The sequence below is a fragment of the Motacilla alba genome, chromosome 3 (assembly GCF_015832195.1).
Source record: "Motacilla alba alba isolate MOTALB_02 chromosome 3, Motacilla_alba_V1.0_pri, whole genome shotgun sequence".
Classification (NCBI taxonomy): Eukaryota; Metazoa; Chordata; class Aves; order Passeriformes; family Motacillidae; genus Motacilla; species Motacilla alba.
In genome coordinates, this window is record NC_052018.1 from 48,585,611 (window position 1) to 48,611,450 (window position 25,840).

The 25,840-nt window shown below is 39.9% G+C and overlaps 1 protein-coding gene across 1 annotated transcript in view; it reads left to right on the top strand.

Moving 5' to 3' along the window:
* NT5DC1 (5'-nucleotidase domain containing 1) overlaps positions 1-18,976 on the top strand; it is a 128,005-nt gene extending 109,029 nt beyond the window's left edge. Inside the window, exons 10-12 of the mRNA XM_038131499.1 lie at positions 1,329-1,487; positions 7,528-7,696; positions 18,733-18,976. Coding sequence (XP_037987427.1) covers positions 1,329-1,487; positions 7,528-7,696; positions 18,733-18,851 — 447 coding nt within the window. The 3' untranslated portion in view covers positions 18,852-18,976. The remainder of the gene's footprint in view (positions 1-1,328; positions 1,488-7,527; positions 7,697-18,732) is intronic.
* The last annotated feature ends 6,864 nt before the right edge of the window (positions 18,977-25,840 follow it).

Here is a 25,840-nt window from a genome sequence, read left to right on the forward strand (position 1 = left end):
TGTGTTGTCTAAAAGCTTTTCTTCTGAACTGCTGTGGCCCGTTCAGCAGGTCAGCCAGAGGCACACTGACCTCCCAGGGGGCCGGTGCCATCTTTTATATCATACATTATATGTTAAATGTTAATGTTTTTTCCCCAATGCCTATTACCTATATTGAATGGTGACATTCTGCTCTAAACCAATCTGTGAATGCCAACATCACCATGAACATAGAGGTTGGGGAGAGGAAAGAAGGACAGGGCATGCCCAAATCCCTCCATCTTAGAACTCCTGACCCCCATGTACAAAACTTAGACCCCTCTGTACAAGGCCCAAAACCCCCCTGTACAGCACTCAAAAACTCTTCCCTTCACTTTGTGACTACTTCTACTATAATGCCTAAACTTTTGTGACTTCTTGTTCTTCCTGCAAGGTTGGTAAATTGTTCCATGGGTCAGATTCAAATCCACAGGGAATTCTGGATGCATGCCAGGGTCTCAAATGCTTCTGACCTGGGCCCAGAACATCCAAGAATGTCTGAAGGACATTCTGGGTTCCAACAAAAATACCCTGTTTCAGTCAAAAATACACCAGACAAACTTTCATTAAAGTTATTGATGTGATTGGTCACAAACTTCTGTTCTGGTTATGCTTGCTGCTGTCTAACAGCCTGTAGCCCAGAACTGGAAGTAGCATATTTGTCTTCTTATCTGTAGAACATGTAAACTTTCTAGATGTAAACCTTCTGTTTTCAGGGTAAGCATTTCAGCAGCTTTGGTTGTAATCAGGAAATGTCCCTGAGAAAATAGATCATATAGATTAAAAGGCAGCATCAGTAAAAACTAGGAGTATGTTAAGTACAGGTCTGGATAGAAAAATGCCACTAAAGATGGTGTAACAACATTTTTCATAGTGAATAAATTCCTCCCTGGACACAGAAGAGTTTTGAGTCACCAAGAAGAATGTTCTGTCTTGTTTCCAGTGTAGTCTAAAACTTGTTCAGTTTAGTGTATTTTTTGGTAGTCTCTCTATTGCTTCCCATCAGGCTATTTCTGTCAGCCAAAAAACTCACACTTCCTTTTGCTGGTCCCAGTTAGGCATCCCTTTCCAATGCCCCTGGAGGGTGAGAGCAAGGAGGATGTGTGGGGCCAGCCTTCCCCTTATGGAGCTGGTTGAAGATAAAACCTCAAATTTGACATTAATAGGATCTCTGCATGTCTTGACCAAGTGTAAACATGGAGGAATTTTTATTAGGTCATTTTAAGGCTCTTTTTCTCTCTCTGTGAAATACAGTTTGCTTGTGTTTTCCTCATATACAATGAACTTCTAATTTGCTTCTTCCCTCACAGGTTGTTTATTTTGGTGACAGTATGCACTCAGATATTTTCCCAGCTCGTCACTATAGCAACTGGGAAACTGTCTTCATCCTAGAGGAGCTTCTAGGCGACAAGGGTATAGTGCCTGCAAAGGCTGAATCTGAGCCCTTGGAGAAGAAAGGAAAATATGAGGTAAGGGTTCCTGCACATGTTTCCTGAACAGAATAAAGTAAATTACAAAAAAGCCTCATGTCACCTCCACTAAGAATGAACCTGCTTGTCTTACCAGGGTGCTGGGAGCATCAGCATCCCCCACAGATGTGTCCTCCTTGTCTTACCAGGAGGATGCTCTTCTGTCCCAGCTCAGCAGTGCATGGGTAACACAGCACCTCTACCTGAAGCTAAACCATAGATCTCAGAATAGGAGCTGTGTGTTCTCTCCCTTAGCAAGAACCTTTTTAGTAACATGACCCACCCATCACACAAGGAAAAATTTCAAGCCCAGTTATCACAAGTCCAGCCCCTGAACTCTGCTGAGTTCATGACGTTTCCCTATGTGTTGTGGCCAGCTGTAAACACAAAGGAATTTTTATTACATTGTTTTGAAGGTTGCTTTCTCTCTGTGTGAAATATGGTTTGCTTGTGCTTTCCTTATATACAAATAACTTTTAATTTGCTGCTTCCCTCACAGGTTGTTATTTTGGTGACAGCTGTGCTCAGATAAGAGGGACGGTTTCAAAATCTGGCCCAGTGCAGACTTACTGATACTTACCTCAGATTTAATAATATGATTTTCAGGTTGATTACAGTTGGGAAGCAGGGCCTTAGCACTGCTGTCGCCCTTTATATCCCCCACAGAAGGTGGGAAGTTACTATGGTTTATCCTTTCCTCTGCTGCCAAAGAGCAAAGTAGATAGGAAACAGCACAGAGATGGGTGATGAGGCAGCACTGTACCTCCAGCATCTCCCATGTAGGTAGGAACTACAGTGAGGCTTCACTTTCCATTTGGATTGTCTCTTCATTTCATATACTACTAAATAAATAGGTAATTTTCTTCTAATTGTAGAGAAATACGTATTCTTATCACACTTTTCTTTGTAACACACTAAACTTTATTTTTCTTTTAAAATAATTACTTTTTGTGATTAAAAGTTGACTTACCAATAGAAAAGATCGGGGCAGGGTGCATTTATACTTGGTATGTTTTTAATCTAAGTGTTACAAAAGCTCCTGGTTTTAATGGAGAAAAGGGTATCTTCAATGGGATTAAGACAATATAGATGTGATATCTGTATCTTATTTTTTTTAATAGACATATTTTCCCCCACAATCCTGATTTCTAAACTAAGGTCCGACAAGGACATTTCAGTCACTGAAATAAGGAAATGTTATCATTAATGTTATGGCTTTTTCTTGGGTTGTAAAAAAACAAATGAAGCAAAAAATTTCAATATCCTATCCAGAGAATGTGTTTCTCAGAAGCAAGGGGAGGTGGGGGAGGAAGAGCTAGTAGCACATACAGGTTAATACAATTTGATTTAAATAATTAATGCTTTAAAAATAACTCAAATCCTCCATAAATTTGTTCATTCTCTGACTGGAGATTCTGCTGTATTGCTGCACAAAAGGTTTGGGGAATTTGTTCAACATGGTTTCTTAAGCATGTTCAATATATGCTTTTGAAGCACACATTTTTAAACAGAGAGACAGAAGGTGGTTCTTTTCCTGGAAGTACAAAGAGTATTGGATTGATTTGTTTCCAAGCCCACGATGATGATTTGGTTTTCCCTTTTTGCAACACCTCTGCTCAACTGCTCACAAGATCCATCTTCTCTATCACAGCAGTTGTCAAGCAGCAAATTGAGACTTTTAGACAGGTGCTTGACATTTCACTGACACTGTAGCACTCTTGACAAGAGATTGCAGTATCTCAAGGAGACACCACTGCTACCACCCACAACCCCTGTTCCGTTTACATCCGCTACCAGTGACAGCGAACAAGCAAGGGAGAAATGAATTGCCTTGATTAAAGGAACGTGAACCAGGGGGGCCGTGGCAGGTCAGTGGTGTTATTTCATTACCAGGCTGCTCACTGGAGTCTGAACAACAGGTCATATCCATATCTCTGCAGTTGACTGGGCACCACTAACTTAACAGGACTAGTTCAAAGGGACTCCCTTTACAAACCTATGAGAGTTTTATTTTCATTCCCCAAAGCAACTTCTCCCATTAACCCTTTGGTTAAGAAGGGAGAAAAGCCAATTCCAAGGATTGTACAAAGTCAGGTGTTTCTGGAAAATTAGTCACAGATTAGATTTCATATGGTTAATCAGCCTTAGCCTTCATTGGCAATAAAATACAGTACTGCTGTAGATATTCCATGCCATGTGCTATGTGCAGAGAGGGACTGAAAATTTATTACATGATGCAACTCTCAATGCTATCACTCTTTACAAAAACTTTTAAAGTAAGAAAGTATTACTTTAATTGGCAATTGCATCTTTCAGAAAGAAATTACAAAAATCTGGTTTTAGTTCCTTGACTGGTATTTCATCACTAACAGTGAGAGGGGAAGAAAACAACCTCCTCACACACCAAGTGGGAGACTTGTGATTTCCATTTTCATTTGCACTTTTTGTCTTTTCTCTTCAATTAAATGCATGATATAAGCCAGATACACATAACTGTGAAATTATGGTACCAACTGCAGTTCTTTTAAGTGAGTGAGTCATAACCAAGTAAGCAAGAGAATAGCAAACTAAAAACTATTACTTGGCTCCTAAGCAATTACTTGGCTCCTAAGTAAATTGCAGCATGCAGGGTGAATAAAAATACGAGGCATTGTGTTGAAACAAGATTTCCTTCCCTCCCAGAACTGGGGACTTGTTTGTTTGGCTGGAGGTTTTGGTTTTGCATTCTGTTCTTTAAATGTGTGATCAGTTCCATCAATGAAAACTCAAAAGGAAAGCTGGAATTTGTCCCAGGATTTCGAGGAAGATTATTACAGAGGAGCTGTCAGTGTGTAAAAACCTTGGGGTATGTGAATGAATGGAGCAGAAGTCAAATAATTAATTGGTGAATATAGATGATAATTTTGTAGTTACAAGAGAAAACTTAATTTTTACAATATTGCCTAGTGACTGGTTTATTGTAGAAGTCAGGGCTGTTATCCCACTGAATTTCCATTAACTCCCTTGGTGTAACCATAGACAAGGCTATTTACTTTATGCCTTTTGGCTCTGTTTGTCTTTATTGGTGGCACAAATCTATCAGTACTTCCAGGAACAACCTGATGTGCTGTTGTGAAGCCTGGTGAGTTAAAGCACTATTCCTAGGGCAATACCCTGAAGTGCGGCACATTTTATTTTAAATTTGCTTGTAGTGATCCCTATTGTAGTTTAGGTACAATATTCATGTGTGAAATGTTTCGTATTTGCACGATGTGTAGGAGAGCAGGTTCTGTGCAACAGAATTCAGACCAGTGGCTGGCTTGTCCATTTGTGTGATTCAGGGACATCCCATTGTTGTGGTCAGCACAGCTGTGCTGACAGAAACATCTCAAATACTATTACACCAGATAAACTGTATTTTGAGCATTGATTTTTTTTCTGGCATCAAGAGTCAGTGGTGTGTTACTACCTCAGGACAAAGCATAAAATCATCAGTACCATCACTCATATTGGATGCAGTAAAGTATTGCTCACGCTCTGTGCTCGTTATGGCATAGAGGGCAAATCTGCATCTAAACAAAGGCCTTAAAAATACTATTGGCTTGATCTTCCATTCCTGTCTCCTTTACATCTTTCTTTCTTTCATCCCTTTATTAAACGTAGAAAAACTTCAGAGATTGGCTCCCTGCTAATTAGTATTTTAGAAAGGTCATTTGTAAGCTGACAAATCAGTGTTACCCAAGGGTCCTATTAACAGATTCTGTCTATTCTGTTAACAGACCCTGTTTGTCTAGAGTTAGCAAAGCAAAGATGGTAGCAAGTACTCCAGGTGTTTTGACATTGTGGAATGTCCTGGGACTTGGGAATTTTTTGGTACCTTCCCTATTTCCCTGAAGTGTAGATGTTTTCTTCAAGGTTTTGTACCCTCAGCTGACACAATCCACATCTGACCTGCTGTCTGACCAATATGCCTTGAGAGCAAACCCATATGCCTGGGGGATTTGCATGAGAAAGAGGGATTGCCCAGCACTTTCTAGGATCTGCTGTAAGAGCAAATTCTGTGTCTGGGGACTGCAGGAGTGGCTGATGCATCTTCCAGAGCTCATCAGCCCTGCTGCTGGGCATGTGCCTCCAGGCATGTGAGCAGCCACAGTAAGAGGAGCCTTTTGCCTCATTTCACAGATGTAGAGATTCATGGTGTGTGGTCTGTCCTTCATTGCAGGCTATGATGTGTGGGTGAGATAAGGTGAGATAAGGACTATCTTCAGAGTATTAGTTAGGGATGGAAGGGGGAGCAATGTCTGATGTTCTTAGGGATGTGGTCAAAGTTTTGACGGCTCTTTCCAAATTTTAAATCAAGATTTAGCCTACCAGACCAGCCCTGTCTTGTATAGATAAGCCAGTAGCAAAATGATGGGAGCTCTTGCTCCAGGTGACTTGATGGCAAGTCGCATATCTAACTGGGTTTGATTTCACCAAGGGCTTGGGTTGTAAATCCAAGATTTAACTCCCTCCTCCTTAATAAGGAAGAAAATCCCACTCTAGAATCAAACTTCCGTAAAAATCAGTTCATTTCCTCAGGTTACATTTTTAATTATCTACTGAACTAACCATCCATTTCAGAAAGCAGAACCCTCATATCTTTTCTCTTATCAATAAACAGGACCCTGTCTTTTGTACAAATGCTTATGTGGGCCAGTAGTGGGGTTGTTGTTTTGATTAATCACCTGAACAGCTGTAACAGCATTAAGAGTTTTCTGCATATGTCATCCAGCTGGCAAAGACATTTTAATTCATCAGAGCATCTAAACTTAATTATAACTGATGAAAAGTCCTGGGATTGGCATGGAAAGATAAGATTTAGTGGGGGGAAAATGGAAGTAACATGCTGTCCCTTTGTGTAAGGCCTTAAAAAAAAAAAAAAAAAGCTCAGGACTTCAGTTAAATGCTTATTTTGAAATAAAATATAAGAGTTTTTTCCCAATTTATTTACATCAGAAGACACAAATTAATATATACATTTGTTGAAATCAGTACTTCCCCCCTCTCTCCCCCAGTCTATACTCAGAGGAAAAACTGTAGCACAGACTGATGGAAGAGTGGCTCTATGTTTACTGGTGTGGTCTGTTTGGCTGCCTCAACCACTTCCTTGTGATCAAAAGATACAGGCCTCTGTCATAAACACAAACGATTCCAGCAGATTCTCAAAACTTTTAAGAGAGAGGTTAAATGGAGAATAAAGTACAAAAGTTCACAAACCTGGAAGCACAAACTGTGGTATCTGTTCTGCACTCTGCAGGTCTGAGTGTTACTTTGCACACAAATAACTTTAACAGATTTTCTATAGTGTACTTTCATTTCCCATTTTTTCATCTTTCTGTAGATGTGTCCTGGCATTTTTTTCTGATTGCTCATGGCAGTATATAGCAGGTTTCAAGATGAACTTGTAAAAAGTCACTTTTCCCAATGCTGCTTTAATGGTTTCTTTAAAACAGAAGTGGTCTAGATGTTGTTGTCTGAAAATATGCATTAAAAAAAATAAGTATTCCACAATTTTCTAGGCAGCTGAATGTCTCTCCATGGATTCTGTGGCTCTGTTTTCACTCATTCCTCAGCTCAGAAACAGATAACACAGGTGGCATGATGCATTCTTTGCAGTTACTCCACCCAGCATGAGGAAGCTCCTTTTCCCCTAGGAAGAGATCCCAGCTGCAACACAGCCTCTCCAGCAGAGAAGGACAGCAAACAATTCACACTATCATAAACAGAAAAACAGGGAAAATAGAAGAGGTTTTCTTAAAAGGTTTAAAAACTATTTACAGTTAACTTTTTATGTCCTAGGGAATCCATAAATTGTATAAACAGAAACTTGGGGATTTATGGGAAGAAGATTTTTATTATATTGTTGTTGTCTTTATATTTTAAAGCTGCATTGCTCCTGAGATACAATATAGGCTACCCAGACAATCAGAAAAACACTAGAGTTCCCTAAACTAATGCTTGTGGATAAACAAAGATTTTAATTTTTATAAGCTTACATATTTATTTATTTTTCTTTCAGGGAGATCAGCTCAAAGTTCCTTACTTTGTATCTAAACAGTGGGGCTCTTTCTTCATGGACAGATTGCCAAGCCTGGAAAATGCAGAGGAGACCTTCGTTCGCACGTGGTCCTGTAAATGCATTAGCACTTACAGCACTATTGCAATCCCTAGCCTGGAAGCAATAGCAGGTAAGGAAGATGTTTGGGGTTTTTTTCTAATGAACATGCAGTATTCAGAGTAAGTTTGTAGTGCTGTAGATCTGGTCTTGAGATTACAAGTATCTAAAATACCTTCAAAATGCTCTGTTCATATGATGCAACACTTAGCACTAGTGGCCATTGATTACTTTGATGTTTGTGCTTTTAATTTTTGGCTGATACACCAGGGGTTTTATTTGTATTTGGACATAGGAGGTGTTTAATTGATTCTCTGTTAGAGATAGGGTGCAACATTTACCAGACTGTAGATTAGTTCCTGAATTTGGTCCCTACTTCCCCACTGTGATTTGCTGTTTCTACTTTCAGTGGTGAGATACATTCGAAACAAACAACAGGCAAAGTTACTTGGGAGTGTTCTACTTACAAAAATGTTTCTCATTGATCTGGCTTGTTACACATCCCCTATCAGCTTACTGTAACTTTGCAGCTACAGTACATACCTGGGCTTATAAAGTGATGATGAGAACCTCCATGTGCTCCATCTATCATTTTGTGTTATTGAACTTTGTCGATACCCATACCTAAAGGAATAAACTAATTATTAAATTAATGAAGAACACAGCAAGCATTTACTTTACTAACCCCTCCATTCAGCATCTGTTGCCTGCTTCATGCATAAGACCAGGGAATAAAAGGTTTGTTGCAAGAGAGCATTTCAGGCTTGCCCAGCAGTGACTTCTACAGCAGGACATGTGATAGACCTTTTCTTTGCAGCCATATTTTACACATGTACTTACATCGTATGGCTATCTCAAAACACAACAATCATAGACTGCCACAATTCATTTATGCCTCTAATATTTGCCATTTTGCAATCTATTTCAGCCTAAAGACACAAAGCCCAAACATACCAAGGAAAAATGCCAACAGAGAGATAATTTCCGTAAAACTCGCATCTAATATTTTTGCCAGGGTCATGCTGTGGCTTGCTTTGGAAGTGTTGACCAAGAGAAAATGGTCAGCCACAGTCTGAAACTCGCTTCCCAGCCAGCTCCCCCTCCCAGCCACAGATCAGTTTAAAGGACAAGCAAGGCCTCTCAACCTCAAATATATGACAAGCTTTCCAGCTACAGATGAAAGGGTGCAAACCCATAAGGCATATCTGGGCAGTTAGTGAGTAGGATAGCTGCCTGCCATCAGCAGTGGAGCTCCTCCAGAGCCTGTTTCTCCATGAGGAGGGACACCATGTGCTGTCCCTCCGTGCATTGAACCACTGCTGGGGCAGGGGTTCGTGTCTGTAAAAGTTAAACCCCAGTGCTAAAGGGCAGGAGAGAAATAATGTTTGAAACTTGCAGCTGTGCACTGGACAGCAGACTCAAAGTTGAAGGTAGGAGAACATCTCTTCTGTCTTACAGAGAGAGGTGTTTCTCATTTGTTTATGTGGAAGAGCAGATGTTCATTATTATGGATGTTAAGGAATTCCTGATTCCTCTTGAATACTTTGTCTGATTCCTGTCACAGCAAACTGTGAGAACCCCTGCATTGCCAATCCCTGAAGTTTTTGGCTGCAGCTGTAAGTCATATCTTAGCTACAGCTATTTGGGAATAACTAACTAGAAGAGATTGAAATGGCTTATGCGAGTTTGATGCTCTCCAGCTTTTCCTTTCCCATTTATCTGCTTCAATTACCAGCAGAGGACTTTCCATTGCCAAGCTGCAAAAACTCAGGCCTTTCCTTGAGATGCCCTGAGCCCAAGCGTGCAGCCGAGCTGCCGCCATGCTGACCACATGAGCCCTGCTCCCAGCTAGCTGTGCTGACTGTGTGAGCTCTACTCCAGCTGGCTCAGCCTTGGCAGCACCTGGCTCAGCCTGACCCAACCAAACAAGCTGCCTCTTCCCTGGAGGTGCGCTGCAGCCTCCTGTGAGCTGGAGGTTGACAAGGGCTTCTCTTATCAACAATGTCTGACCTGGCTTTTGTACACCTACATGAGCAGTAGTAAGTGCCACGTGCAAGTCAGGATGCCAAGGGCTTGTGATCTGCAAAAATATTTGGTGAAACATGGCAGATGGCTGCAGTGCTAACTTTAAGATTGATTCTTGTCATTTGGCTGCAGTGAGTGTCTGTGCATAAAGAACAGCTTGGTTGCTTCTCAAGACACATTGAAAAAGATTATTCCAAAGACTATTCAACATTACTTAATACTAGTAACGCCATTCAAAGATGCATTAGAAGTTCTGAACTTTAATCTCGCCTCTGGCAAGGAGGGTGTTACTGGAATTGCAGACTATTGCACCACTGTTCGTCCTTTAAACTCTCCTCAGATTCCCTGAAGAGAAACTGGCATTTTCTTTGTACATGAAAGAGTATATTTCATTTATTGTTAAAATTGCTCAAAGGAGAACTTCTACAATACCTTCTGTGCACTTCCATCAGTTTGTATTGGAAATCACATATGTGTTATGTTGACAGTACATGGTTAATAAAATAGTAGAAGCCAATTCTACTATTCTAAAATAGTAAAGCCTACTTCTATTCTACATGCCTCACTCACAAATCCATCTGTTTCTCCACTTTTCTGCCGTTGAGTCTCTCCTCATTTACAGCTCCCTTACAGATTTTTAAAGCACAATGATATCATAAGACAGATTTTCCAAACTGGGATCCATTACCGTGGGAATGTTACTTTAGAGCTCCCCCATGGAAATTAAAGGTGTAGGGGTCTCTCTGAAAAATTACATGCTGCATAAACCACAGTTTCCAGAACATCCTTCTCCACTTCAGAAGGTTAGGTATGAGCCAAGTAGAGAAGGATTACTCTTATCTTTCCTACCTGAATAATCTGAACTTTACCTTCATGGACAGTGACCACTACTCTGTGACCGTGTGCCCACATTTCCAGATCCCCATGTTAATAATTGTATTTCCTGCATCATATAGGTATTTCAACAGTAATTTCAACAATTTCAAAAATACCATTTCTGACAGGTCTTTTGATTAACAATTCTTTGATCCAAAAATATGATATGCATATTTCAAGCTAATGCTTTGCCTTCCAATCTCACTATATTTGGTATTTTTTTAAAAGCTACACTTCCATGAAGAGTTTTAGAGCTATGGAGGAGATTTTTGTAAGGTTTTTTTTTTTTTTTAATTCTTTGTAAAGAAAAGGTTAAGATAGTGTGCTCTAAATTGTAATAAGGAAAACATAAATTTTTTTTTCTAATTTCTTAATTCTTAACCTAATGTTGTAAATTTGTCACATAACCTCTGAATGGTGAAGTTTGTCATAGGATTAAAACCTACTGCAAGCAAGGAAAGGAGATTGAGTGATGTTGCAGCTCAAGAGAATTTCATTTCAGAGAGGAATTAGTGCAAATGGAAATGTTTTATGGAGACAGAGTTCATTTCACACTTTGAAGATTTGATAACCAAGCTTGTGTCATGCATGAGGATAATGCATTTTTTTAAATCTTGTGTGCAATATGAAATCGTATCAGGGTTTGCCCATATGGCTGTGTAAGTTTTTCTTCATGCCTTATTGTTATTTCAGTTAGCTAGAGCTAGAGAAAAAAATCTCCATTATAATTAACCAAAGCTGTCTCTTTAAAGATGCCTAGAGATCCCTGCCACTTTCTGCGGGAGTTTGAGTCGTCAGCCTGCTTGCTGTATAAATATAATGATAAAATTGCCAGTGAACCATGACAAAGAAGTTCACGTTTCTGCTTAGAGCTGCAAATTATCTGCACAATGGAAAGCTCGAGGCAGCCGTGGCTGGGGCTCCAGAAGTGGCAATGTGCAGGTCGCAGATACATGGGTCTGCCCAGCAGAGATCAACTACAAATTGCAAACTTCACACACCATCTTCCATATGTATTTTAAAGGTGAATGCCCTGGAGGAATCAACTGTTATCATGGAAGACATGAATTTCACTGATCTTGTGATATACTGATCGCTGATCAGCCATATACTACAGCCATATGCTACACTAATCAGCCATACACTGATTTCTGTATCCTGAACAGCAAAATTTGTAATTTTTGCTGAAGTGAAACAAAAAAAAAAAAAACCCTTATGTTTCTGCACCTTAGTTCTATGTTTTTTTCATTGACATTACATCACCTAAAGTAAAATCCAACTCATTTTAGAATTAAATTAGTCCTTGCTGTAGCTAGACTGATAACTGTGCTCTTATTCAAATGATACAGTAATATGTAATTCTCTCAAACACATAGAACTATCTATATTATGCATTGCTAGTTAGCAGTAACCTTTCATATTTAATGCCTTATCTTACAACTGTGCTTTTGCTTGCCAACTTCAGTGTAGGACTGTATCTATACAATAGCATCTAAACACTGAGTTTATCAAAATGCTTTGAGGATTTAAACTGCTTTGGGAATTTGCTGTTACAAATAATAGTTGCTGCTACAAGGCCAAAGAGGTCATTTTTATAATTAAAGTTTTTATGCAAAAAAAAAAAGTGCTCTTACACTGGGTGGAAAATTGGTATAAATACACAACAGTAACATTTCCGAGGTTTCTGGCCCTGAGGTTTCATACAAGAAAAAAAAATACAGATAATAAAGATAACTGAATAGAGAGAAGATAAGTGTTCTGAGTGTATAAACAGCATCTTGATCTATGTGTCAGTTGAAAAGCATCAGATAATGTAAATCTGATTCATCTGTTCCAGGAAGCTAGTTTCAGTGTTCTCCTTTTAGAAGAAAAAAGAAAAAACATGCCCAACACAACAGACAAATATAAGTAATCTATTTTTTCAGCTGAAAAATACAGCTGAAACCAACAATAAACAGCATTTTAACCATTAAAAAATCATTGTTTGATAAATCAGGACTAGTTTATAAAAAGTCTTTGGGACCTAGTTACTTCCCAAATGGTCTGAGATCTCAGCTTTACTACAGGATTTGACAACTTGATAGTGATTTTCAGTGTAGAAAGGACAGTATTCAGTGTATTACAGTTTGGTCAGGCTTTCCTTCCTCCTCCAGAAAGGTGTATTGACTTGTGCCCCTGAAGACCGTGTCAAATCATGCAGAACCCAAAAGATTACTTCCTAGCCAATAGCTGACAGAAATGTTCCTGCCATCGTTATTCTGCTCTATGAGATGTCAAAGTACAGCCACCTCGAAAAGATTAAAGGGAGAACTCATGAGCAACTCATTAAGAAAGGGGGAACCACTCAGTCATTTCTGCTTTAAAGTTATTCTTCAACTCAGGCAGCATAATTTCATTTGCAGGCTATAACTAAAGCTATAATTGGGTTTTGACCAGATCACAGGCTTATGGGGTGAGTTTAGACTGGCACTTTATAAACCCTGGTTGTAATACAAAATATTGATAATTTTTGAGTGTGAAAACTAGTGGAAATAGGTAAATCACCAAGTATTGAAAATACTTGTCTGACCAGGTTGAAATTGTACATAACCTGCAACCTCACATGTAAAAAAAAAACATTGCTGGAAGGAGATTTATGTACTCTGCACTGGTGTGTAACATATTCCCTCTAGATTAAGATGCACACATGCACTAAAAACTATGTAGGCCTTGTCTTCATGTCTGTCTGTGTGTGGATTTTTATTTTAAGGTAAACAATGTTTGTCAACCCTCCAGAGAAAAAATCAGGGAAAGAGAAAGAAAATATTTGTTTTACAAGAGAGGGGAACATGATGAGATTATCCCATCTCATGAGTTTGGAGAGGAAGGTTGATCTTTGTGAGTTTACCTCAAAATGAAAGTAAAGGGGTGTATCATCTCTGCATTTGTCTTAATGTAGCTCCTTCACAGTCTCAAAATGCAGCTCTTCTTTGTTTTTTTAATCAACCAGAAATGCCTGTCAGCTCAAACAATTGCTTGTTTCCAGGCTAACTTCTTGAACCTACCTCAGAAGTCCTTCCTCCTGCTCTAAGATCCAAAATGAGTCATTCACACAGAGAAATTATTTAACAGATCCCTGAAAGACTAACACATCCTGGTAGGATCTTGGCATTCTCTCAAGATTTTTTTTTTTTAGATTAAGTCTTCACCTAGATATTTTGAAAAGTATTATAGTCCAATATTTTCTTCTGATTATTTCCAAATCAAGCAACCACACACAGCTGTTTTCTTGCAAGACTTTCAAAAACCACTGCTTAAACTAAAACAAAAATGAGAAACATTTCCCTCACATAGAAATAATGAGTTTTCTCATGAAAACCCAAAACAGCAAAGGAATTTCTAAGGCTTTCTTTCACTGCAGACCCTTATCAGGCTCAGCTGCGAGTCAGTGCATGCCTTGTGCACAGCTGTTTTGCTCAGGAAGGGGTCAGCAGTCCCTTGGCCATAGGGTAGACCCAAAGTAATGTGACTTGTTATTCCCAAGATAATTACAGTAAAATTGCACACCACCAGCAATCGCAGCAGCCACGATGGGACAGTCATTCCATTTCCCCAGGCACTCGTCCTTCTGCAAAACTGGTAGTGAAGCTGCTGCTGCACATATCCCTGCAGTTTGCCACTTGGGTTTTCTCCAATGGCACTGTGTTAGATACCACAGAAAAGTAACCAGTGACAAACCTCAGTGGCACTGAAGCTCTGGCTCAGGCCAAGCTCAGGCCACAGATGTCTGCTGGCAGTGCCACAGGCATGATCTCCAACCAATACACCTGTGTTGGCAAAAACTCTTATGCAAGTAAAGCAGCAAACCTGCACTTTGACTGAGAGTAGTTTTAGTCTTTATTCCTGCATGCCCAGGGGTAAACTACACAGGCTTGTATCACCAACTATATCCAAACTCAGAAGCTTTCTCCTGTGGAGCAAACCTAGTCCCCCCTTTCCCATACACTGCCCAGATACTCTTCTCCTCTCCAACTTCTGAGTTATGGGGTATGCAGACAGCAGCACTGACATTCATGTAATTGACAGAATGAATGCTTTTCTCATGCTGACTTCACTCTTTTGGGATCTTTGCTTTAGTACAGCAAACTTCTGACCTCCAGTCTAGGAAAATCAACCTTAGAATTTTTTCTAAAAATAACTGCTATCAGGTGAATCTGCTTGTGGCCTTGGGATTTTTTTTTTTTTTGCCTCTAGTATGCTGTCTCACATCCTGAGCTTTTAGTGCAACTGCTGCTTTGACTGTTACAAAATAGAGATAGGACAGGAGATAAAAGATATTTAGCATTTAAGAAAAAGCAACACCTGTTACAGGTTACCCACAGACTAGCCAGCCAGGTCATCCAAAGGCACAGCCAAACTGGTGAGTTCCCCCACAGCAATTGTGCTTACTCCACTGTTAAATAGTTATTAGAAGTTGTTGTCATTAAGAAAATAATATTTTCTTTCAGCAGTGACTTTGAAATACAATGAAAGATTAATGATAAAACTTCTAAGCCAGTGTTAATTATGGAAAGTCCTGTAAGAGGAAAAGAATTTATACTAGCTGATGGTTTGCCCTCTGCCCCTGTAGTCACCTCCCCTGGATGATGAGATTTAAGATAGAGCTCTGACGGTGTTTTCTGGGATTTGACACAATTAGGCAGTTTAAAGATTTTATTCAAACTTGGGTATCACTAACAAGGTTTCAGTTCTCTTCCTCATGCCTTTTCCTTGGTGATAGTCAGGAGGATATATTTGGATTCACTTAAGAACACAGCCCTGCTGTTTACTAGGAGGCTTCTGCAGCATTTGGCGCCAGCCCTTCTCACTGGCAGGGAGCAGACCTCAGGGTGGGAGGGGGAGTTCTGCTTTCTGTAGAGCTTCTCACTCATCCCAGGGATGCTGCTGTGGTGTCATGAGGAAAAAATGTTGGCTTTATTTTTGTTGGTCAATACTGAAAAATGATTCCTGACATTTCTGCTGTGTATTTTGGGAGAAATCTGTTTCAGTCTTGGACTGTGTTTTCAATTGAAAAACAATGACATCCACCTCAAGTGCCTAGTTAAGATTTTATTTGTTTAATCTATTGGTTTGTTCAAGGAAATTTAAAAAAATTAGAGTAGTAAGTTTATCAAGCAGGCCTGTGTCTGGATTAAATTAAAATTGTCTTCCATTCAGTTACTCAAATACTTTCCTGATCACTCATTGAGAATATTACATTTTCCCTTCTTCTTGTGGTTTCTCTTTCTTGCTTGTGGGTGGAACTCCAAGTCTTCCTCTGATAAAAGCTTGTGGGATTGATTTAGCTGGTCTACACTAAGTGCAGAGCACACAAGACAGTGGCATGTTGTAACTGTGATATAAATCCATCCATAGCTCCTAAGTCCATGCATGGATATGGGTACACTTAAGCATCAGAGCACAATGTTGCACTTAATGTCACTTAATACCTGGATCTGGATAACTGGAACACAGCAACTGACAGTAGCTACTGTTCAGATACCATCATTGTTATTTTACTCACACCAGCACTGCTGGAGGCCTGTAAGGGAGGCAGGGCAGGGCAGGGCAGGGCAGGAGCTCTTCTGAGCTCAAGTTAAGCCATGTAACCTGTGAGGGCTGCCCAAGCCATTGGGAAATGCTAGCACCACTGAGTGGTCACCATAAGGAAAGCAGTATTCCTCACTCTCTTGCACTCAGGCTGGTGTGGGAGCAAAGAAAGGAGCAGGACAGGAACTCAGGGTGGTACATCTAACTGGCATTTCTGTAGATCTAGGACCTTCTGTATTCCTCTGGGACCCTCTTCACATCTGATTTCCAGGAGTCTTTGGCTCTTAAAGGGAATATCCTGTTTGTCTTGGGTTAAAAAAAAAAATTAGTCTTGGTGGAATTACCTAAGAATGATAGAAAAGTTCTGGGACTGTGGTTCTCAAGCAATTGGGTAGAGCCAGCTAGTTCCTTCTTCCAGTTTCAGGCTGCTTCATTTCTTCGAGTCTATTTAGGGTTTTTTGTGGTAGTGGCAATATTGGGTGAGTTTTGTGCTGAATTCATTATCAGTGCAGGTTAGGACTCATTAGAGCCTTGCTGTCAAACTGTATCTCAGAGAGAACTACATATCTGCCCCCTGCCTAATTCATGGCTCTCCATCAGAGTTAGATGACACGTGGGTGCCAAGATGCAAAGGTCTACCACAGCAGCAGCTGTGAGCATGCACAACAAGAAACCCTGAAGGATTTACTGGGAAAAAAAACACAAGGAAAACAACAACTTGGAAATAAGCAACTATTTTTTTCCCAATATTTGCTTTATTACCAAATACTGTATGGTTTTGGTTTTTTTCATGCTTTTGTAAAATGAATATGGATATTTTCTAATCATCTTCCAAAGTCAGCTTGCTGAGACAAAAGCAACATTTAAATTGATAAAAAGGGGTGTGAATATATAAAAATGTGTTTATTCTCTTTTGGAGCCTTTTGCATTATATGTAGAATGGTTTGGGTGTTTAAGCTAATTCTGTAAAGCTAGTTTACCAAGAAATACCAATGAAATTACCATTTTGATCCAGCTGATTCTTTTCCTCAGCAATTATCAACTCTGTAGCAAGTCTGCCCCATTTGTGCTGCTCTTTGATTAAACTACTCTTGGGAAACTCTAGACTGCTAGACTATTAAGCTAGTAAAAGCTTTTTTATAAAAGTAACTGTATGACATTTGATTTTTATAGCTCGTAAAGATATTTGGAAATATTTGCTTTCTTTTTCCATTTATTTTGTCATTTTTTAAACCTTTGTGTTAAACTGAGTGTCATAAATAGACTCAGCAGCCAGTAAATCCACTGGGCCTTCTGCATACTGGGAAAACATCTGCCTATTCTGCCGTGCTCACAATGAGCTCCAGAGATTTCCCTGACTCAGACAAAATGAGAAAATTAACTTCTTTGACAAGCTAAAATCACCCACTTAAATAATTCTCTTCCAATTATCTTTCCTCCTATTCCTACTTTATTCCAGCCTCTATCTGATTTTTCAGCTTGATCTGAGTACTCATTTGTTGCTGTATTATGTTCAATATGAGTTTGAAGCTGCTGACCTGGATGCTGTCCTGGTGCCTGCCTGTGAATCACTTGTGAGACAGAAATGGATTTCCTGTTGTTTTTGCCGAAACTACTAAAATTGTGGGTTTCTGTTTCATAGAAGCTGTTGAGTGGGGGGGGGGAAATTGCAGCATGTAGTGACAGGATGTCGCTTCCCCAGATTTACTCCAAATTAAATTTTAAAAATTGCAATTCATAAGTTATTGTACAGATAAGCCTAGTAATAGCTTTTTTGCTTTACTTTGGTTCTGAACAGACAATCTGGAAAGGAGCTAACCCTGTGTGGGGGGAAGTTGATTTTTCTTTTCATGTATTGGAAAGGGACTTGTTTCTTGACCTAAGTTTTATTTATATGTTTTTTAATTTGGTTTCTTGAACTTTGAGTACGAGGTGAGCACAGGAAGTATCAGTTTTCTGGCTGTGAGGGTGGGTGGGTCACTGTTGGCAGCAGAGGCTTTTGAAAAGTTACAGAAAAGAAAGCGTTGACTGTTCAGAGCTATTTTAATGCATTCAGTGTTCTTCACAGACTGGAAGTGATGAGTACATCAAGTTACAAGTGCAGATTTCTAAGAATGCTTGATACAAAATGATGTTGTTAACACTGGACTGCAAGAAGGTCTAAGAGTGGGTGCCTTTTGGGAATCCTGCTTCAACAGCCATGAAAAACAAAAAAAAGGAACTGATTCTTTGTTTTAAACATAAAACATACCCTCTTATGAATAGATTGCTGAGATAAAAGAGAAGGATGACTAATTGAAGAATGAACTTTAAGGTGTATTGGGAGAAAAACTGCATGTAGGCTCAATGAAGATTTTTTATTAGTATTTAAGTATTCGTTAAATAATTTTCTCTGACTAACATAGTTTCAGCAGTCAAGGAACTGAATATCCTTTACTGCAGTTGAATAAACTCTGAAAGTTAATCCCTTGAACAGCTGAAGATGTCAAATAAATGTGTAATCATGCAATCTGATTGAATTCTGATGCCGGTGAGCAAACAGCTCAAGGTTTTAAGAAGTATTGCTATTCACCACAAGCTTGTTTTTTATGTGATACAGGCTGTGTTGCTAATCAGATGTGGTATGTTTCTGTCTTGCAGATTTACCACTGGATTATAGATTTACACGATTTTCCTCAAATAGTTCAGCAACTGCTGGGTACTACCCAAGCCCTCCAAGAGCACTGCTGCCAAATGAGGACTCAGCGATGATGAAATAGGTTGTCGGCTTTTTCCTTAGATAACCCTGTGACCCTTACTTAAACTGCTATCAAATGCTAATTGCTGAAAATGCTGTGTGATGCTTCATAAAATAGAGTGATGGATTAAAGCAGACTCCTGTGTAGATTTGTGTTTCACTTGTTTCTCTAGTCCAGCTGAAACAGGTGAGTGATGCATCCTTCTCTCTAAGTCTCCTGACCACCATTACCTTTCACAAGGTGCTGTTGGCTTTTTCCATGCATTGCTCACAGCCTTCAGGAGAAATGTAATAGTAAAAGCTCATTCCAAGTTACATTCTACATTTTGAGGACATTTTAGGTACTCTCCCTCAGCCATATTTCAATTAGCAGTTGCCTTGGACAGCCCAAGTTATCACCATATGCCAGTGTTTTGCAAGCTCTGAGGAATTCATCCTCCCACTGTAACTGTTCTTGGAGATGAAGAAAGACTGAGTCCCAAAGAGAAAGATCATCATACTCAAAGAGAGATTTGAATGGGATTTAGGCAACTAAATGCAGACTGATAATTTGGAAAGCCTTTATCATACTTTGTATTCCTGAAAATGCCTGACCATAAGGCATTTATCTTCAGCCATAAGGTTTCCTACATGCCTTTTCCTCCTTTAGTCTGCCATACCTCAAGCATCAGAGCTCTTCTGCAGAAGGAGGGAAACCTGCATAGAGTTCTCTTCTCTGAATGAGTGGATTCAAACCCGCATTCTCCACCTCCCTGGGAAAACCTCCCAAGCGTAGGACAGGTATAGCAACCAGCCATCTTTGCTAATTACAGCCTCAGCCAGAAGGGGAGCAGGACTCAAGGCATGAACTGAAAATATGTGAATTTTACCTGCTTATTTAAACAAACAGAAATCCTGTTCTCTGTGGATTTAGGTTCAAAGACCTGTTCTCCAGCACTTAGGACAGGAAGAACTCAGCAACTAACGCAGGGTAGCAGATGTAGAAAGATGTCAAATATTTGTTTAGTCAGCAGTTTTGCCGCACTAGGATGGTAGATTTTTGGATAAATTTCCCTCAAAATTTAAAGAACAATAAACAGAAACTTAATTTTCTTGTTTCCGAGGAAAAGAACTCACTTTGTTAGGCCTAGATCATTACCAGAATGGATTTAGCTTGTGCCACCACAGCTCACTCTGTATCTTCGTGGCTTCACCAGCTGAAATATTCTATGTCAGAATCAGACACAAACACCATTCCACCTCATTTCAGAGATACTGGCCTCCGTCTGCGTATTTTTTTCCTGCCTTTACCTAAAATGTTGTTTTTACATTCTTGTGGACCAGTATACTTGCAAGTAATAAACATCATTTCTGAACTAGCATCAAGCATTGGTTTGTTGAAAGGGAAACATAAAACAAATGGGGACAAAATTGAGAAAAACTTCCTTTAAGACAAGGTGAATGAGGAATGAAAATGAAAGTGCCATTTGCCTCATAAAATACAGGCTGATAATATTTTACTTAAGATGATAGCAATAGTTAGCAATAGTTGAGTTTATTTGGAAATCTTTTAATTAGCATCAATGTCTTAAGCAGCAGATCTGGTTCATGACAGTGCTATAATTTGTATTAAGGAGAGATATACCCAGATTAAAATCTCAGATTCCTGATTACAGCATCTTTGAAATTCCAGCCTGAATCAAGTAATCTTCTGCAAATAATTTCTAACTAATTTATGGTGCAAATCCATATTGTGTACTCTCACACTTCCGTTGTTATGAATTTTGAAGTGATTTTTTTAGTTTAGGGATTTTTTTCTTGATTTTTTTAAAGAAAACTAATTGAATTGCTGTGAAAAATCAGACTAAAAATCTTCTAAGCCCTTGGGTCCTGGTGTCTCAGTGGAGAAGCAGTATTGTTTTTTAACGGAAAGGTGGCAGATTCTAAGGACAACCTGACACAAAGCTCACCAGAAGAGGTACATATGCCCATCTTAGACAAAGGTTGTCACCAGCCATTTGCACTTGCTGCCAGAAGGACCTCACCTCACAGTAGCAGAGAAGGAATAGGATAACAGAAAGCTGCTGTAAGCACGACTCCATGTGCCACTGTAGTCTGTGGCTGCAGGAAGCCTTGGGAAAAATAACTGATGTGGTTGCCCAAAAAATAGAGGTCCTCTTACTTAAAGACTCTTCTGTTCAAGAATCTGTGAAAATTATACAGGTCTTATTATAAAGCAGAGATTGGCAATGGAGGAATAAGGAGGCAGTTGGTGCTGTGGCAAGAAGAGAGCTGTTGGAAATGGCGTGAAGAACCAGGGAAAGGAAATGCACATGTCAGAAAGTTGGTAGAGAGCTGGCTATATTTAATATGACATTGTAAAGACACCATCTTTGCTTTTTCCTTATTTCTGTCTCTCTTCTTTGTTTTTTTTTTAACCCCTGGACATCTCTGAAATTTCTTGGATTCTCTTGTGAGAGGCCATTGACAGAACAATTGCTGAAGTGCCTGCAAAACTATCTTGAGCATTGGCAAGGAGACATAAAGTTGTACAGTTTCCTTGAAATCACTGTGTCTGGTTAGACAGCCCTGAAAGCCACAGTTTTACTTAAAATCAGAGATGAATACCAAGTCTCCTTTGGTGTCTGTTTTGGTATAAAGCACATATGTCTTGATTTTAAAATAAAGAGAATTTATTTCTGAAAAAAAAATGTTCTCTGAATTTACTTTATAGCTGAGCAGCAAAATGAGAAAGAGGAGATAAGCTTGTCTCAAAGCAGAGCAAGGAGAGGTTTTGCAACAGCCTCGAACAAAACAAAATTTGACCTGCTCAGCATAAGACATATAAAACAACAAAAAACTTTAATAAATTAATACCTTTAAAACTGATAGGGAAGTAATTTTTGATGCACAGAAGAGCTCAGTGCAGGTTTCCCGACTAGAGCTTCTTCGTGGGAACTGAAGGCTTCTTCATTCCCAGTGAGAAGCTAAATAAACAAAGGCAGGCACATTATCTGTGGTGACCACGGGGCGCTGCTGGACACAGGATTTGCCCCTTCCCCAGGCTGATGGGGCTCTCCAGCTCACCTGAGTCCCAGATCTGTGGCAGTGCAGTAGCAATTCTTAAGGGAATTCCCCAGAAAATTTCTCTGATGACAGGCACCGGGAATCAGCATTCCCAAAACTAGTTTAAGTCTTTCCTCCTGTGGTCAAGTATGCATTAAATCATGCCAAGGTAAACAACAGCAGAGTGTAAGACTATGTTACTTAGCAGAGATGCCACCAGCGGGAAGGTGACATCTGAACTTCCCTTTTTCCACCACAGGATCAAAAACACAGTAAGCATAAAACACACTTTCGTACACAAACGTGATGTTTTCCAGCACAGTTTCTCAGAAAGTCAGGTTTAGAAATAAAGCCACCTCTGTGCATGAAGGTAGAAGAATCACACACTTCACCACAGGGACCTGATGGGAAGATGTACCTTCAGACTTCCCTGGGAAGGGAGCGTGGCATGGGGCAGCCTGCTGCTCCTCAGCGTCATGGAAGGAGCAAGACAGGTTTTACAGTACATTTAAGCAACTGACTTTTAAAGCAAAATCTGCCTCCTTCTGTTCGTATGCCTGGAGGCACTAGCATTTCAGCTGACTCATGGCATTGGATTTAGGGGGGAAAGCACACGGTTAAGCTACAGGAACTTCACCTCTGTGGAGAGTGCGAGCTGTAATGGTATAATGGCTAAAATGGTGTAGCCACAGACATCTTTTGTTAAAAATTGGCCAGAAACCAGCCCTTCCAGCAAGCACATAGCTGATCCAGAACCCCCAGGGAAAAGGCTAAATCCCATTATAAATCCAGTTGCCTGTAATTTTGTTTTCTGCAATTCTAAGTGGAACATCAAACCCCCTTGGTGAGTCACAGGAAAGAAAAAAAAATTAAAAGAGGTTTTCTTTTGAATGTTTTTGGTGCAAGAAACAAATCCTGGTTTTTGGTAAGCGTTATAAATAGAAATGTTTAACTGGAAAACAGAGCCTGGATTAGGGCCAAAATAAGATGGAATCCAGGAAGTTAAACAGACTCTGTGATTTCCAGCCCTAAAAGCCTGCTAGCATCTTTACAGGGCAAACTGGGGATTCCTGTCTACAGGACTAGTGCTGTGGCCAGCATTGCTGATCATTTTCCAGAATATGGGACAAAGGTGTGAGGTAAATCTTTCCAGTATGAAGTGGGTACCCACGGCTGTTCTGTGGCAGCCATGGCAAGACCACAGAGGTTTTACAGCTGGCCAGATGTCACAGTTCACAGAAGGGCAAACATCTGAAGCAGCACATTTAACTTCTGTCCTGCTGCAGCTAAACTGATTTAATCAGAGCTGCGCTAAAAATCCCTCATGCCTCCCACTCCCGCTGCCACAGCGCACACGTGGCTCTCTCACACATGGCCATAACGACTTCTAAGTGCTTGCACAGGGGTGAGAAACCATCACAGCCACTTCAAAATGATGTGATGGCTTCCAGCCCCTTCTGCAAATTAGAGGTTGCAAGGCACAAAATGGTAGCAGCACAAACGGAGGAGCAGCAGCTCCAACAGCAGCTCCAACAGCCCAGCCAGAGCAGATTGTCCAGCCAGAAAGGTATTTCTGCTTTCCACTGGCTACTAGATTTTGAGTAAAAACACTCAAACACTCCATTTGATTTCCCCTTAAAAGAAACTTAAATTCCTTTTAAGAGTGAAGAAAATCATAAACCACCTTACGCTGTAATGCAGGGGGGAAAAAAAAGTAAGTGTTCTTGTTCACAGTTTATGAGAGTGATGTTTTCAGGGTGTATTTTAGGAAGTAAGCCCATTAACTTTCAGTAGACCTTGTTCTGTCACAACACCAAATGAACTCTAAAAATTGCAACTCCATGTGCCTAATAAATTGCTATTAAATGATTAATTTCTAAAGCCTCCACAATCTCTGAGGAATAAAAGTAGAGGTGAATATAGCAATTATTTTCTTGCCTTACCTCAAAATAATTCCTGAGAGTTTCAGTTTTCTTTCTATATCATCCCCTGAAACCCCAGCCCACAATGAAAAATTAAATGTGCAGTCCTGGGTGCTAAGCAGCCTGTAAATTATATTAATCCAGAGAGAGAAAGAAGATGCTACTGTAAATTTTGTGATAAGAACATGTTATTAAATTAAGAGATAAAAAATTCTTTATCGTATTCTGACAGAAGCCTCAAAAATACCTACTGGAGGGCTGCTGTTGAAGCAGCTGCAGCAATGTTGGAGAGAGCTGTGTCAGAGAGACCAGACGCGAACTTCTATCCCTGTTTTCTCCCTCAAAGCTGCCCAGAAAATGTATACACATGAACAGTCATCAGTTCAAGGGTAGGATGCCATGACATGGGAACTCAGAGACTAAGGGAATGAGGGAATTATCTGCATTTCATAGGAGATGTGGAGTTTTAGCTCAAATAAACTAAGCACTCGTAGGCAGTAAGCAGGGAAATCTCTTGACCAGTCGTAGACAGGTGATGGAAAATGGAGAATAGATGAAGGCCAAGGACAAAAAGGCTGAGGGTCAGCATGAGCTGACAATAACAGTTCAACAGGGCAATACATAGTACCAGGGAAAGGAGTTCACAGATATCTCAGAAAATAAGAATTACCAAAATATATCTATTGTGTGGGATTTTCCTCTTTCCTCTAATCTTTTCCCTGTTATTGTGCAGGACTTGGAGATACCTGGTACATTGCTGATATTAATCCATACACAAAATGAAGGGTTAAAAAAGTAACCTGGATATGATTACATGAATTTAAGAAAAGAGACTTAATCTCACCCTTGAGTCTTGGCTGCAGTAGATAAAATGCAGTAAATCAGAGGGAGAAGATTACAAAGAGAAATGGAGAATCAGCAACAAATTCGAGTACAGTCTCTGAGACACACCTCTCTCATGCACCTATATTTCATGTGCCTCTGAGACACACCTTTTCGTCTCTACTATAAGGATGAGAAGAGAGACATGGGACAATGAAACTCTAGAACTGGGGTGGGGATAAGTAAGCAACTTGTAAAAATTTTCATGAATTCCAGCAGTTGTTTAGTTGTCTGCTTGGTTTTCCACATACCAAGTGACTCCATAAAATTGGTGGATTCTAGCCTTAAAAATGCATTTCACTGAAAACAGCATTCTGCAAGTGCTGTGACATATTTGGCATCCAGAGAGAGAGGTTGTGGCAGTCAGCTCTAAGAGAACACTGATGAAGTCTGGCTTTGGAAGGTTCCTCTTAGTATGAGCATTAACAATTTGTGCTCCCAGGGGATGATGCTTGGCTTATAACATCGAAGAAATTTGGAGGGAAAGAAGTTGACACTCATCATACATGTTGAGAAAGATCACACATTTGAAAACCTAAAAGTAATGACCAATTAAAATAAATAAGAAGCCACATGCTGCTGGAGAATTGCCCCTCTGCAACCTGTTTTGATCATCAGTAGAGAAAACAAGGGATATGTGCTAAAGAGCAAGCAGGCCACTTGGGCAGATGGACAGCTGCTAGAAGAAGATAAACCCTGTTGACATCTACAGCAATGTAAAAGCAGTAACGTGGATTCTGCTGTTAAAAAGCACAGAACAGATGATGGAAGTAATTTTTTATTGGATCAAGGTACTTCTTGGCATTTCCCATTCAAGTGCCTAGGTACCTGCTTTATGGTTACTTATTGTCTTCCTGACGTGTCTCAGGACCAAGAATCTCTCTCCACTCACCAACGTTTTACCTCTGATTACAGATGCTGCAGCTTCCCATTCCTTAAGAAATCTGCAGGATTTTTTTTTCATCAGACTTCCTCTCTGTTGGCCTCAGGCTAAACCAGGCTGAACACATGGTGAGAGCAAGAAAGGGAAAGAAAGGAAATGTAAAGCAGAGGAAGATGTCCCATTTACATACAAAGAAGAGCTGTTTAGGAAACATCTACTGTTTTCCCCTTCCAGCTACCCTACTGATAGTTTGGCTGCCACGAAGTAAAAGGCTGCATC